Source organism: Neodiprion virginianus, chromosome 5, assembly GCF_021901495.1.
Source record: "Neodiprion virginianus isolate iyNeoVirg1 chromosome 5, iyNeoVirg1.1, whole genome shotgun sequence".
NCBI classification, from domain to species: domain Eukaryota; kingdom Metazoa; phylum Arthropoda; class Insecta; order Hymenoptera; family Diprionidae; genus Neodiprion; species Neodiprion virginianus.
Genome location: NC_060881.1, coordinates 25,555,056 through 25,567,312, shown reverse-complemented (window position 1 = coordinate 25,567,312; position 12,257 = coordinate 25,555,056). Strand labels below are relative to the sequence as shown.

Genomic DNA, 12,257 nt, shown 5'->3' with positions numbered 1-12,257 from the left:
CCCGGTTTAAAAAACTTTGGATAAGTAAGAGAATTGAAAATTCTACTTTTATGATAGATAATCATGTTGTTTGCACTCAAGAAGAAAATACAAATCAGGAGCTAATAGATACTAACTTTAAATTTGACGCATGAGCGACATTTAGTTCCACGCTGCGACTACTTGAGCATAGATGTCGACACCATCTCGAAAGCACGATCAAGCACGATCAGCTGTTCTATCCGGAAATTCTAGTGTACAGGTCAGTGATTCGAATGATTCTGACCAAGGAACGTACGTCTAAACGCTGACAGCGGCGGTAAATTGTAATAATTAATCCGATCATCGAAGTTCAAGTCCTCTGTAGAAATGCAAAGAGAAGAAAAACAGTTGGACTCTGCTCTGGAGGCGATCATTCTGCGAGTAAGTGATCTAAAATCTGCAATCGCTGGAATGCTTTACAAACTGGAGCACGAATATGAGACGCTGAACTGGCCAAATTTTCTCGATAACTTCGCTATTATTTCGGGTCATGTAAGTAGTTGGTTGAATTTCAATGATCACTTTCAGCCGAGATAACGAATAATAAACAATCGTAAACGTTGTTGATCCGCAGCTGACGAGTCTTTCGAAAATTCTTGGCCACGATAAGGCACCAAATATGAGAAATTTCACGATATTGCCACTCCTCTTGAGTCCGGAAAAGGATGAGGATCTGCTCCGAATGACAGAAGGTAGAATATCAACATTCGCCCACGATTTGGTACCAGACTATTTGAGAACAAAACCGGAGCCGATGGCTGAACAGAAGATGAATCACCTAGAGCTCAAGGCTTCCAATCTCACTTTCGAAGCATCACAGGTAAATTTATTCATTCTGAGTACAGATGTATGCAAATTCTTTGCTGTTTCGACTTTCTTTGCGCTTTTGTCGATCCTCTGCTCCCCTTGCTCACAGTTCTATTTCACATGAAAAAATATTTGCTGATATTCGTGTAATTAATGAAAACAATTGTGTAATCGGAGAATCTTTCGGAAGCTGCTAGTTCGTAAAATTATCTTGACAAGTTTGTATCGAGAATATAATACATTGACCACAAAAACTACAGAGGTTATTCTATTTCTCTGTTGATATGCAAACTAAACAACAAGTAGGATTCCAATGTAAGCCACTAACCATAGTTGGTCAGAGATTTCATTTTTGTTCCATTCGCTCTAGACCGATGTCACCGATAAAGCAGATTATCAAATCGGTAACGCAAGCTGTGATTGGCAACCTTTTATCAGCTCGATGTCCTCCAAGTAATCGGTCTATCTGGCGATTGGAACTCACCACCAGCAGACGCTAAATCGTTGGTACTAACAGTAACATAATTGACTTTCAGAAACAAGTAGCACAGTACAACAAGGTGGTTAGTCATGTATGGGACATCGCATACAAGGCCCGAGAAGAATGGGAGGGCGAAGCTGGTGCCAGAGCTGCCCAGGTACAAACTAGCAGTTCCGCAGATACTCACACCTTAGTTGCTGCAATTGGCATGGGTAAAGGCCTTAAGGTAATTACTGATCACTCATCACAAACCTATTTCATCCATAGTGGGCACTTATTTATTATCATGTTAGCGATGCAATAGTCACTGATATTTCGCCCTAATAACAATTGTTTTCTGTAGTCTGATTCTGGACCGATGGCTCAGTCCAGAGTGAGTCCAGGACCACCGGGTATAATGGCTGGGAGATCTGGTGGCCAGGCACAAGCTGCTGGGCAAGGACAAATAGGAGGTGCACAGTGTAAACATTACTTCTATTGCACGCTTCAAATTACTCTTGGAATTATTGAATGTAGTTCAAATCCTGATAAAGAAACAGTATTTTGGATAAATAAATTTACCTTGTTTGCTATTATTTTAAGGATAAATTCCACACTGATTAACAAGAACTGTGTACATTTAATGTTTTGCAGTGGGCCAAATGGGAAAAGCTCCAAGCGCAATCAAGACCAACATTAAAGCAGCTTCACAGATTCATCCATATGGACGCTAGAGGTTTAGTCGGGAGATTTTTGTACGCTTTTCTCAATTGAATGCCACATATATGAGGAAGACTATGAAATCCACTATTGCATAGTGTTTTTGGTGAAAATATCCTTGTTTCCTACTATAAAAGTTTTATCCGTTGACTCAAAGATTGAGGATAGAGTGAAGATGTGAATTGTCTTGAAGCTGATATTTCGTTTACAATCAGTTCATTCTAAAATCAACTTTATACTGGGAATTTCAGGAACGATGATAAAAATAAAGATTTTTCAATGACAAAGTGATTGACCAGAATATCATATCTATCTTTATTGATTTGTCAGATGGAAGGAGAATCTAACAGGCTTTATAATACGATCTTTTATTCAACGCCTTAAGAATAATATATATCCTTCAACCTGAGTTACATCTTAAAATACGATACAAAAACATTTCAAAAAGTATTTACACTTCGATTACTTTTCACCATACGTACATCTACATACGTAACGTACTTGAAAACGACCTTAGTATAGTTCAACAACCATTTTGAATGTGACGCTCAACATGTCATTCATTATATTCTAGCGTATTGTCGTATGAAAATATAGTCTATTATAAATAAAATTAAGTCACATATTCGTCACCTTTTGATCAACAATTGTCACTAGTTGAAACCCAGACCCATAAGTTGCGTCAATGTTAATTAAATAATTACATCAATGAAAATTTTCGATATAGACAAAATCTTTTAGAAACGTTCCAGGTGAGAAAATTAGAATAGCTTGATATCACTAATAGACAAGATCAGGAAAGCGAAAAAACAAAATTGAGAATAGTGTCAGATCAAATTGTTTCACTTTTTAACATGTGTGATCAATTACCGGAAAATTTCACTGCATAACACATGAAGTCTGAGTTTCATTGTTCGTCAGTCTTGTCGAACTATCATTTGATAAATTGACCACTCAACAACCAGTGAACTATAAAATTATTGAAGAATGTCCTTACCAGTTTTCTTTTTTTTTTATTTATTTTTTTTTTCTTTAGAACTAAGGACTAAGTAGGGATCGATTTCGCCTAGCGTTAGGCGTGTAAAATCCCCGAGGATCTCCATATACAGGTTCAAACGCTGAGAAAGGTCTTAGCGATGTGTTTGCACTCCCCGGACTTGGAGTGCTAGTAACTTTGTTTCCACTTGGTGAAGTTGGCGTATACGTTTTCTTTATGGGCGGTGGACACTTTTCGGCTATTGAAAAAAAAGAAAAAATTAATTTTTCCATGCAGCAAAAAAGTCGCAAAACAAGTATTGTGAACAACTGTAAGTTTAAGTAAATTAAGGCAGAAAAACTAAAACTTTATTGACGTATAAGACTGCCTTACAATACTTAAATCGATTTACAAGCAGCGGTTGAGGTAGTTACCGAAAATGGATTTATTTTTCACTGAGATGTTGATGCTCATCATTTTACTTCCATAGACTGAAAAGATATATGCATTTGAAAAGATGTAGATTAACAAAATAATGCATTCGCATGAACTGCCTTGAAAAGTTACTACTTGAAATAAGAATAAATTAGACTCACTGTAGAAAAAGGTTATTACAAGAGCAGCGAAGGTCCCAAATGTATATCTATGATAGTAAGCATAATCCAACCAATGTATGCCACTGACTGGGGCAGCTTGATCATACTGTGACACTCGAACAAGTATCTGAAATTGTTTAGGAACACAGTAGTGATAATATGTTGAAAAAAATGATCATCGAAAAAATAAGTGACTAAATAAGCTCATTGAAAAAATGGAAAAAATGAGGTCACAATAAGCTTCACTGATGTAGTTTAATAAAACGTCCATGACAAAAGTAACTAGTATCATTATTAAAAATAAGAAGAAAATGAATGAAAATGATACTTATAAAACAGATGTATCAATACTAAAGGACATGCAATATCCAATAGCAAAAACTATTGATTTGAAAAATAGAAAAATGATTATCACATGCAAAAACAATACAGATGTTGATGCAACTCCTAAAGTTTTATATGAAAAAATTTGTCGAAATTCTGATGTGGAACCAGAAAAATTGAAAAATCCATGAATCAAAGTTGTCAATATCAAGAACGATTTGAATGAAGAACAATTAACGATTGATATAAATAGAAGAAATTCCGATGCAAGTGAAGCAGGTTGTACCATTGTTTGGACATATGCACCTGCAGATAACAAACGAATTATAACCCTGAATTTCACTACACAGTATGGACAAGATTATAAATATTGTAATATTATCCAAACTTTCCATGTCGGAGCGTTAGCGTTCTACTATAAAGAATTTTGTGCTGTTTACCAAAGTTCTAATAGGTATTAGGAATTATTACCAGGAATAAGTCAATCAGAGTACCACAAACATCTAAAGCTCTAATGAAAAAAAATGCCTACATTGTAGCTTTACTAGATTTCAATAATTTATCAGATGATTTAAAAAATTTGTCGCATGATAGTAAGAAAATATTGAAAAAAATTTCAAACAATAATTTCATCAAACAAGAATATGATTGATTTTGTACAAACAGATATACAAATTATACTTTTAAGTTTATGTACTGTTACTATTATTTCCTATTCTTTTTAATTTCACTTTTATTTTAACCAAACCTAACACACCTTAGTAGGATGCAGTATATGTTAAATCTTGCTTCTAAGTGATGCATATATTGCATATCATTTATATGATTTGGTTTCAATAAAATAAACAATAAATAAATTATGTAAGTATAGGAAAAAATGATATACATTTAGATTTAATCAGGTAACCGTATCATACTGCTAGCTACTTACATGTATGTCTTGCTTTGTAATTTCACTGATTACCCTGACTTGGCTGCCTTGAAGTTCATCGTGATTATGCGTTAAACGGATTTTTAACTGTATACCATTACCATAGGCGCCCTGTGGCCCAGTTACCAGGGCCAAACCATCTGGTAGATGGGTCTATAATGAGTAATAAGTGCACATTTTAAACGTTTCAAAATTCTGATACATTGAAAAATCGGACTGAACAACAATGCAGTGTGTCACTTACAACCAATTGGTTCAATACTGTCGGGATTCCGTGTACTTGAATAATAGCTGATGGAGTGGACGACGTCGGTGTTACTGCGAATATAATTTCTGTCACAGGAACATAGATAGCTGGCAAATATGGTACGACCACTGGCGTAGCCACGATTTCGCGACTTTGGGCCCCAATTTTAAGCGAAATATCTAGTGTGCTAGTTGTCTTCGAGGGGGAACCCAAAGAAATTACGTCACAGTAGTAAAAACCTGTAAGAACCGACATAATGTTATAAATGCGATATCAGTCGGATTTGAAATATGTATACGGAATCTGCGATGGAATTTTCCTAGTATAGGACTTTACCTGTTACGATGTTAAATCTTGGTTTACTGAGGAATATATCTTTGATGTCAATAGAAGGAATGGTCCCAGTAAATTGAACAGTACAAGTAAAAGGGAATGCATTCGGAGCATAGTTGTGATGTAAACGACAGCCACCTTTGCCTCGCGCCAATATATTCTGCTGCTTGTTACAGTCGTTGGCACTTTCCAAAATCAATGGAACCCCCAACACCTCCGTTCCTGTCATGTTTGTACCCATCGGCAGGACGAATTTTATCTGCATAGTAAGTACAGTGTTCAAAAATTTTATGTTAGTGACACTGTCATAACATAATCATAGTCGTAACCAGTCATACTATGGAAGAATTTAGCAATTTCTATACCCAGGCTATACCATGCATGTACCTACATATTCATATATTATTACTATAGCTTAAACTCACCTTAGAAATTGGTTGAATGTCGAGTTGAATCTCATCACGGATAAGAGCAGCCAAACTATGCTTGACATGTATGCGTCCTGGGCTCAGAGCTCTGCCTATACCACTCAAGGAATCAATAGTCAATAGTTCTGGGTTTGAGGATTGCCAATAACCAGGGTCCCCATCATTCGACAGTAGTGGCATGGAGAAGCATATTATATCACCAACCGTTAATGTCATCTGTGTTTGATGATATATGCTCACATAAATTTACTTAAAACCTCTCACATAAGTATCGAGATACACAGAGAATATAGAATTGTGCTGATACGTTATGTGTTGGTGAAATGTTTCCACACATTTTTTCTTGCAAACACTACAAACCTTTGAAGGGAAAACGATGTCTCCAATCACCATATTTACATAGTCGAACATTCCAGTTGGCTGTTTTTCATTATAAACTTTAGTAACCATATGTCCACTTCTTGTAAATTGGACAGAAACTGTGTTCTCTGATCCCATACTAAATGAGGCTAAATTAGCACGGTTTGTCCATATAGACAATTTCGTTTGACCAGCGTTAAACTTAGATCCGACATTGTCGTAATACCCTACAGTATAATCCAGCGTCATACCTCTGGGTAGGGAATAGAGTTCTTCACCCGATCTCACACGCATGATCGATTTTAGCTCAAGCATCATGTAATGGATCGGTTTGACCTAACAAAAACAGATCAGGTATATATTTTCGAGAATAATATTTGTTTAGTTATATTGATGATTATGCGTACGAAGAAATATTCATTATTCAACCTACCTCAACAACAACCATCAACGTTTGCTTCAACCCATAAGCCTCAGTACTTGTGATTGATAGTATAGTTTTTCCAAACGTTTCGCCTGATGTGATCATGCCATTTTTGTCAATGGTTACATTCTTATTTGTCAATATCAAAGCTTTTGAATCCTCCGTTTCACCAGAGCTTCCAGGTGGCAAAATTTTGTAACTTAAACTGTACTTGTCATGATTCGTTTGCAATTGAAAAGCTGAATTTGGTGTCATCAGTATAACTGGCCTTCCATACCCGTCCTCTACACCGACCAAATGAAGCTCTTGGAATATTTCAATCTTCAAGAATGCCACAAATGTTGTATCTTTGTCACATTTTGCAAATGTCTCGCATGATGTTGTAACATTGAGGTGAATTGTAGCTATTCCAGGCTGTAAGCCTTCCACTCGTACACATGCTTCATTTTCATATCCAATATTAATACCAGTCCCTTCATACATGTTTTTCAGTTTTATTATCCCTGGTTGTCCACTCGTAGACCACAGGAATCTCATCGGTGTTTTCATCGAACCTATTACAAGGGGTGTAAGTTGGTCTGGAATACCAAAAGCCCATACTGGAATGGTAGCTCCAATTTTTATTCTGGTTGTCGGCGCCGTGATTTTAACACCTTCCAAAGGAACAACTTGAACCCCTATGCTATCCTTTGAATACACAACACGTTTACCATTCGGGGTAAGCCCAACTGCACTTGCAGATATAACTCCTGTACCAAATAATTTACCATCCAACACGCCATCTTCGCTAACACCCAGAGTGCTATCATCATTACTAACAAATTCAATCTCTGCATTGGACGGTCCACCAATGGTCGAAAGTTGATACAATGTTCCTACAAGGATTGTCACGTTTTTTGGTATAATTTTGAGTGGTAGAAAAACTTGAATAGTGATTGGCTCACTGTGGACTTTTTCCTCATCTTTACCGCTTTCAAAAGATAATTGAGATTCGCCTTCTTTAATTCCACGAACCTTATACAAAATTTCATGATAGGGAGGGTTTCCTTGATCGCTGTTTGGCAAACGTATAACTTCAATTCGCCCATTATCTATTTCTGCACCTATACTAATAGCTTCAATCGAGGGTAGCTCCATTGTACGACCATTTGTATCATATAATGTGAGAGTTGCAACAATGCATTTGTCTATTTCAACTTTGTCTATCACCTCGACTTTTATGCCTCCGAGTTGTTGCACCTCAATGACAGCTTCAGCAGGCTTTGACGGTAAGCAAAGATCAACGAGAGCAATGTGCAGTATACCTGAATTTCGGGGGACAATGGTTATTGTCTTGGTAGGTGCGACATAATCCACATTGGCAATATCCTTGGAGCTTAAATTAAGATCATAGAAACCTGATCCTTGGCTGACCTGCATGTGATACTTTCCAATTGGATCAAGAAGAACCTTCAAATTGTTTGGAGTTATAACCGTATGGTTTACCAGAGTCACATTTATAGACTTTTTGATGACTGGAGTTTCTACGGACCCCCTTTCTGTTAGGGTGGGAAATGGCGGCCGTTCTGGCACAATTCCCAATTTTCCTAGTGCGCGTTTCTGATACCCTGTCACCCTGGCATGTATCTGTAACATGCCAGTATGCTGTTTTGGCAAAATACGTTGATAGTGTCTGTTTGGTAATATAACATTCATATCCCAATATGTCTCTTCCATAATACCAGATACTTTTTCCACACTGCCATACTCAACAGGGTTCAAAGCCCATTCGACATTCAAACTCGTTGCATTGTCAAAAGTTCTACCATCCTCATCCTTTACAATCACCGTCAGCTCAAAATCCTCTCCACTACGCGCCATGATATGGTCGGTACTTTGACTTTTTGGACACTTCTCGCTATCCTTAAATTCCGGTACCAGGTAAATGTTTCTCGGTTTGCCACAGGTGACTAGAACCGACGCGGATGCTTCAGTTTGGCGACAGTTTGACAATACCGGGATATTTGAAATCGTGAGTGTAACTGTGACATCGCCAAGTGCTTCGCACATTATTTTGTACACGTAAACATCAGAACTTACATCGAATATATACTCTTCTTCCTTCCATCTTAATACACCTAGGTTTGAGATTTTTATTTCTCTTGTGTAACCCTGATTTTTATCAAACCACGGCAGTGGTCCACCTTTGAATACTAGTCGTCGTGATGACCCTACAGCGAGTAGGGCATCACCAGTTGACGGATGCAAGGCAGTGAGGGGCTTGTATGCCGATATGTTTACATTGTCCATCAAATATTGTCCACCATTATTGTTGTATGCAACTGTGACGCTAGACATGCCGACATCAAGGCCAACGACACGAAGTGTCGTGCAGGCTATGCCAATAGACTCAACTGTCTCACTATTATTATACACAAAGTTACCATCTGGAATGTAAACGTCAAGGGGTATGTCGCGGCAATCGTTGAATGGTATTTCATACACTTCATCCGTTCCTTCCTTCTTCATTTCGCCATACATCGCCACATGAATATGGATAGATTCTCCAACTGCAGCCTCCATATTGTAATCAATTATTTCTAACCGTACTGGCGTCAAGACATGTATCCTTGTTTCATCCCTATTATGCGGGTTTCGTGCCATTGACACAATAATTTTCGCAGAGCCCTTTCTCAAAACTCCAACTATGCCGTTTTGAGATACTGAGGCAACGTTAGGATGCTGACTTGCCCAAATATAAGCACCGTCTCCTCCGCTCGCTTTTAAGGTAGTTTCCGACCTGTAATAATTAGTTTCATACTTTCACAAAGTTTAATTACCTATTTGTAATGCATTATTTATAATGCACTATCAATCTGTTTGTGTGCATTTTACAGAACATACCTCACTTTACTCCGCGGATCCCAGGGTACAGCCAAAGCTTTAGGAACAACTATAACCTGTGAATGTATCGAGAGTTCAGCTCTTGTTGTGAGCCGGGGCATTAAATTCATCCGCTTTCCCTGGCTGCTTATAATGGCGATTAAACTGGCCTCTACTATCGTCGTACCCATAGCTATGGGTGTGGCGACTACATGGGTACCATTCTGGGTCCTTGAACCCACATTCAGGTATTTCTCATCAATCTGTACATTGACCTCGACACCTTCCCCTATGTGGTACTTGCGGTCCTTGCTATGACATAAACGGAGCGCTCAAATTGACAATAAAACAAATTTCCCATATTTCCGTTTTTCGTGGGATTCTAAACTACGAATTTAATAATTCCGTAGAAATTCACAATATTAAAAGTTTTAACTGACCAGTTGGATACTCCAATGACAATGAATTGAAATACTCACTTATCATATATTTCTGCAACAATCTCATGTGTATGGCCCAAAATGAGGCCCCAATTCCTATGTGGTAGGACTGTCAGAGTGATGTAGGCAGGCTCGTTTATATTGACTGTTGCAGATGGGAGAACTATACCATATTCCTCATCAACGTTTCTGTCATACAATAGAACCTTAGTTTTCCCACGTCCGATGGCATAGGCGCTGCCACAATCATTATTTATCTTCAGGATATCAGGATTTTCAGCCTCCAAATAGTATTGGCTGGATGGTAGGTTGATCTCTTCCAGCCGTCCTTGATGCATCTGAAATATGGGAGACACTGTAGAATGATTTTATGAGTTAATTTTTCAAGAATCTAGGAGAAAAGGGAAAAATATTTATATGCTTACTCCAATTTACAGGAAAAGCTGAATACCTGCATGATTCTGTAATTAAAGCTGTCATAGGCCATCATAGTTACATCACTTGGTATGATGATCAGATTTGCAACAACAATCAATTCCACTTCAATGGGGGGTACATGAGTATACTCAGGGTGAGACAATTTTACTGAGACCTGAAACATATTTATGAAATCTTGTCAACAAGTTAATCAAAGTCAAGAGTTATTAAAATGTAGTCAGATATAATCTCTCATAAAAATATATTCAGTGAATTCAATTTTTTATAACTTCCTAATGTGCTTTCTTATACAAATTAAAATTTCAATAATTCAAGTTTTAGATTACGGTTTCCATTTCAGTCTACTGAATGGAACAAGTACTTAAACATCATCTTACAAGGCTAGACCTTCTTAGTTCTAAATGAAGAATATACCACAAACCTTGGCAGAGCCAGTTCTGATTCCCTCCAAAAGAGTCATGTGCCCTTTTCGCCCAACAGAGTCTAATTCGACGACTGTTGGTGGGGTTTCATATGGCGATTCCTGAAAGGTCATAAACCTTAGGACATTGTTGAGCGGTTTACTATCTATCTGCGATCTATGTTTGTCCACATTCCCAATTGTCCACATGAATTCGACACCAGCCAGTGTTGTGAATTCGTTGCCTTTGAAAGTATAAAACACAAGGATTGAAAAGCTTTACCAAGTGCATGAAGCGTTACGCCGTGATACTGACTAACAAGCATGAAGTTGAAGTTAGAGTTAGCAGCCAAACGTGTTCAATTTTTTGGAAATCAGAAAATGCATTTCACTTTTATCCTCATAATTCTATACAAGTATGGGGGGTTCAAGGTATTTTATAAAATTTTGATTTTCGGACTTCATTACCTTATTTGAATGAACAGAACGTTTGGTTGCTAATTTCAGCTGCTATTTTCAGCTTTGTCTGATAAGCAGAGCACGTATTTGCGATATATTCACAAGAGGAAAATGCGGTTAAATTATTTATTCCTACCCTGTTCATCGTTTGCTCGGACCTCAAAGACTTCTGGTGCTTCTTCAATGAACAATTCCCGGGTTGTTGTGACTAGATTGAATGCGAAAATGGCATCTACAATAACATCACACCTCAGGAATTGGCCTGTGGTAACATCTTCGGCTAATACTATGGCAGTGTTGCGTGTCGAATCCTTGGTGACAGTCTGTACCAATACGGCAGACGAGCATGTTTTGTCGAAATTTTCATTGAGTGGAACTAATCTGATCAAATCGGTACGGGATGACGACCTGGAAACAATATTTCACTTATTTGGTAGACCTAGCAAGTCATGTCTGAATAATTCATGTATGAAAAAAACGAACACCGAAAATGAGGTTACAGATCAAAGGTAATAGTTGACTCATTTGAAAGAAATTCAGGATGACCAGGTACACTATATTCGAATTATAAGTTAGAGCGGAAAAGGTATTCGATACGTAATCTAAATTGTCTTCGAAATACATCAATTTTGAATTGAAACTTGCCATTTGTAGCACCCGCCTTCGGTAACCTCAAGGGTGAAATTGGTGGGAAAATCGTTGAAAATAGGTAAAAGAACTCTCGGTACGTTTAGTCGCTGAGTATTTACACATATTGATAATAAAGTTATCACAGCACACAGTATAACTAGCAAGTATTTATCGTACAAATTATACAATTTCGCCATTATCATCTACCGCCCTGCCGGGCATGTGTGACATGTATAGTGTTATATCCCACAACACTTATAGGGTTATATCCTTCGACCGCATGCGAAATTAATTTTGGTATTGCGCGGGCTCCGCGGGCCTCAGCGTTTTTGCATCTGTATTTGTTTAATCGTTGGCCTTAGATGATTAATTTTCACAGATGGGTGTGCTGTACGAGTGAA

At 37.7% G+C, this 12,257-nt stretch overlaps 2 protein-coding genes across 3 annotated transcripts; one reads left to right on the top strand and one right to left on the bottom strand.

Moving 5' to 3' along the window:
- Positions 1–2,212, top strand: LOC124306488 (mediator of RNA polymerase II transcription subunit 8). Of its 2 annotated transcripts, XM_046767272.1 has the most exons (6): positions 1–513; positions 596–841; positions 1,135–1,143; positions 1,365–1,535; positions 1,653–1,761; positions 1,943–2,212. In XM_046767272.1, the coding sequence occupies exons 1-6, from the start codon at positions 349–351 to the stop codon at positions 2,020–2,022; spliced, it is 780 nt and encodes a 259-aa protein (XP_046623228.1). In that variant the 5' UTR covers positions 1–348; the 3' UTR covers positions 2,023–2,212. The 2 variants fall into 2 exon arrangements, with proteins under 2 accessions (XP_046623228.1, XP_046623229.1); XM_046767273.1 differs by lacking the exon at positions 1,135–1,143 and having other exon boundaries at positions 14–513.
- Positions 2,213–2,220: 8 nt separating this feature from the next.
- Positions 2,221–12,233, bottom strand: LOC124306486 (nuclear pore membrane glycoprotein 210). Its single transcript, XM_046767268.1, has 15 exons — positions 11,872–12,233; positions 11,363–11,634; positions 10,789–11,012; positions 10,381–10,521; positions 9,969–10,267; positions 9,511–9,801; positions 6,637–9,406; positions 6,204–6,539; positions 5,841–6,059; positions 5,419–5,674; positions 5,080–5,321; positions 4,836–4,988; positions 3,581–3,707; positions 3,419–3,475; positions 2,221–3,243 (listed from the first exon to the last, which is right to left on the bottom strand). Exons 1-15 carry the CDS (start codon positions 12,057–12,059, stop codon positions 3,047–3,049), a joined length of 5,772 nt encoding a protein of 1,923 aa, XP_046623224.1. The 5' UTR covers positions 12,060–12,233; the 3' UTR covers positions 2,221–3,046.
- Between the last annotated feature and the right edge of the window lie 24 nt (positions 12,234–12,257).

Coding starts and splice junctions, on each gene's coding strand:
- LOC124306488 (XM_046767272.1), top strand. CDS start 349: ATGCAAAGAGAAGAAAAACAGTTGGACTCTGCTCTGGAGGCGATCATT. Junction 514..595: donor TCGCTATTATTTCGGGTCAT/GTAAGTAGTTGG, acceptor GTTGATCCGCAG/CTGACGAGTCTTTCGAAAAT. Junction 1,762..1,942: donor TGGGCAAGGACAAATAGGAG/GTGCACAGTGTA, acceptor AATGTTTTGCAG/TGGGCCAAATGGGAAAAGCT.
- LOC124306486 (XM_046767268.1), bottom strand. CDS start 12,059: ATGATAATGGCGAAATTGTATAATTTGTACGATAAATACTTGCTAGTT. Junction 10,268..10,380: donor TTAATTACAGAATCATGCAG/GTATTCAGCTTT, acceptor CCCATATTTCAG/ATGCATCAAGGACGGCTGGA. Junction 6,540..6,636: donor CGTTGATGGTTGTTGTTGAG/GTAGGTTGAATA, acceptor TGTTTTTGTTAG/GTCAAACCGATCCATTACAT.